The 2,477-nt window shown below is 36.7% G+C and overlaps 1 protein-coding gene across 1 annotated transcript; it reads left to right on the forward strand.

The window, feature by feature from the left end:
* Positions 1 to 795: 795 nt before the first annotated feature.
* LOC109221816 lies at positions 796 to 1,596 on the forward strand. The gene is made up of 2 exons (XM_019386256.1): positions 796 to 1,191; positions 1,279 to 1,596. The coding sequence occupies exons 1-2, from the start codon at positions 796 to 798 to the stop codon at positions 1,594 to 1,596; spliced, it is 714 nt and encodes a 237-aa protein (XP_019241801.1).
* Positions 1,597 to 2,477: the final 881 nt, after the last annotated feature.

A 2,477-nucleotide genomic window follows, 5' to 3' on the forward strand; every position in this document is an offset into this window, starting at 1 on the left:
TCTGTCTAAACACGTTTTTATTAAACAAAAATAAAAAATATTATTTTGAGTTCTGAAATCATGTGTTAACATACATCAGTATATTATGTGATTTGAACAAGTCAAAATAATAAAAACCCATAAAACGCCAAAATTGAATTCTAGAAATCGGTCTTAATTTTAGAATTCTGAAATTCTGTCGAACTCCGATTGACCTCAAATTTGGTATGTTCATCGAAAACGGCCTAGTGAGCAATAATCATCGGCTAAAGCCCATGAGGTATGTCGGTTTTTGGGCATTCGGGGTCGTTTAGATGGTTTTTGGCCATTTTTCTATTTTCTGGAAATTTTTTTTAATAAAAAAAATTTTAAAAGAAATCTATGATGGTAGGGTTCAATTCCCATTGTTTCTAATCATGTTTTACAGTAATATAATAAATTTATATGTTGACATAGGTCTTCTTCAACATCGGATAAATTCATTTAGATGATTACTGTAGTTTTGCCTCTAGTTATTTGATTACTTGTATTAACTCTCCAACTGAGTTACATGTTGATTGAATGAAACTAGAGTTTATAAAAGTGATACTTACCTATCTTAAATTAACAGTTTACTCTCCATCTGAGTTGGTCCTGTTTAAATTTATGGGGTTAATATCTTACATCACTCATATATTTTGCATGAATAGTTAAGTTTCCCTAACGAATCTAACTGTTCAATGAGCATGGTTATATGTGTAATGTGCTGTTTTGAATTTAATTATTCTAAATACATAACTAATGATCTATTTAATGTGAGTATCTCTCAGATTAACCATGTCTTCATTCAACCCACTTACCTCAATTTTGAACCAAAACAAGTTAGAAGGACCGAATTATGTTGACTGGAAAAGGAACCTTGATATTGTCCTAACTGCTGAAGGTTACAAATTTGTAATCACTGAGGAGTTCCCAGAAAAACTTGAAAATGCTACTGATGATAAGGTTAAGGCCTATGACAAATGGGTTAAGGCTGATGAGATGGCGCGATGTTACATTCTTGCCTCTATGGCGAATGTTTTGCAACATCAGCATCAGTCTATGGGGTCTGCTTATGATATGCTCGAAAGTCTCAAAGAGATGTTCGGTGAGCAAAATCGTGCAGCTAAGCAGACAGTCATGAAAGCCCTTTTGAACACTAAGATAGCTGAAGGATCATCGGCCAGGGACCATGTTCTGAAGATGATGAGTCTTCTGAATGAACTGGAGGTCCTTGGAGCTGTGATTGATAAGGAGTCTCAAGTTGAGATGGTCCTGCAGACTCTGCCTGACAGTTTTCAACAGTTTCGCTTGAACTATAATATGAACAAAATGGATTTGTCACTAGCGAACTTGTTGAATGAGCTGCAAGAGGCAGAATCTATTATCAAACACCAAGCTCCAGTTGTGGCACTCAATGTTGAGAAAGCTTCGGTTTCTAAGTCGAAAGGCAATAAGAAAAAGAAGAAGGCTCAAAAGGTTTTAGCACCTGGTGGTGCGGCTGGTGTGAAAAAGCCCAAAGGCAAATTGTTAGTTTGTATGGATCCACCAAATCGTAGAGTACCTGTTCCTCTACAAGGTTCAACTGAGAGTACTTAATAAAACAATATGTAAATGAGGCAGAGGATTTTTACGTGGAAAAATCCCACAAAAGGGGATCAAAAAAACCACGACCTACACCTTTAGGCTTTTAACTTCACTAACTTGTAATCTACCTATTACAAGCCACTTTACAATACTTCCTATTGCAAAGGATTTACTCAACTAACTTGTGGTACCTTTACCACAAGCCACTTTGTGACTATCCTAGTTACAAAGGCTTTTTCTAACTTGTGATGCTATCACCACAAGCCACTTTGTAACTCTACGATTACAAAGACTTTTCCTTATGACTAAATCTAGTCACAACATAAACTCAAGGAGTTTACGGATTTACAAGAGGATTCCTAATCAAAATGCTTCTAGGTAAGCAGTTTAGGAGATACAGTAAGTATAATAACAAGGTTACAAGTCAATTAGGACAACAACAATCTATCTTATTAGGAACTGGTCCGTAGTAGTGCTCAACCTTGTTCTTCAAGCTTGTGAGGATTGATTTTTCTGTTTTTTGCAAGAGACTTGAATGAGAAACAGAAGCCTTCTAGTCATGTTTTGTATAAAGCTCCTTGTGGGTACATCTTGATCACATCACTTGAAGTGATGTGAGTACTTTGTTTGGTTAGAGAATGAGTGGGCGGACAGTGCAGTGCAGTGGGGCAAAAACAGTGCCGTCAGTCACTTCATTTCCAGCTGTGTCCCAATGACTTTGTACTGCTATGAGGAAACCACAAGAGCATCAGGTCCTTGTTTTGGTTTCCAGCTCCTGAAGCTGTAGCAATTCACCTTTAGCTGGAATCCGTTAAAGCTTACAGCAATTCAAGTAGGTCAGGTTCCCTATCTAATTCTCAACAGTAAGTTTGTTAGATCATCAAAACATAAGG

Source organism: Nicotiana attenuata, unplaced genomic scaffold, assembly GCF_001879085.1.
Source record: "Nicotiana attenuata strain UT unplaced genomic scaffold, NIATTr2, whole genome shotgun sequence".
Classification (NCBI taxonomy): domain Eukaryota; kingdom Viridiplantae; phylum Streptophyta; class Magnoliopsida; order Solanales; family Solanaceae; genus Nicotiana; species Nicotiana attenuata.

Coding starts and splice junctions, on each gene's coding strand:
- LOC109221816 (XM_019386256.1), top strand. CDS start 796: ATGTCTTCATTCAACCCACTTACCTCAATTTTGAACCAAAACAAGTTA. Junction 1,192..1,278: donor GATCATCGGCCAGGGACCAT/GTTCTGAAGATG, acceptor ATGGTCCTGCAG/ACTCTGCCTGACAGTTTTCA.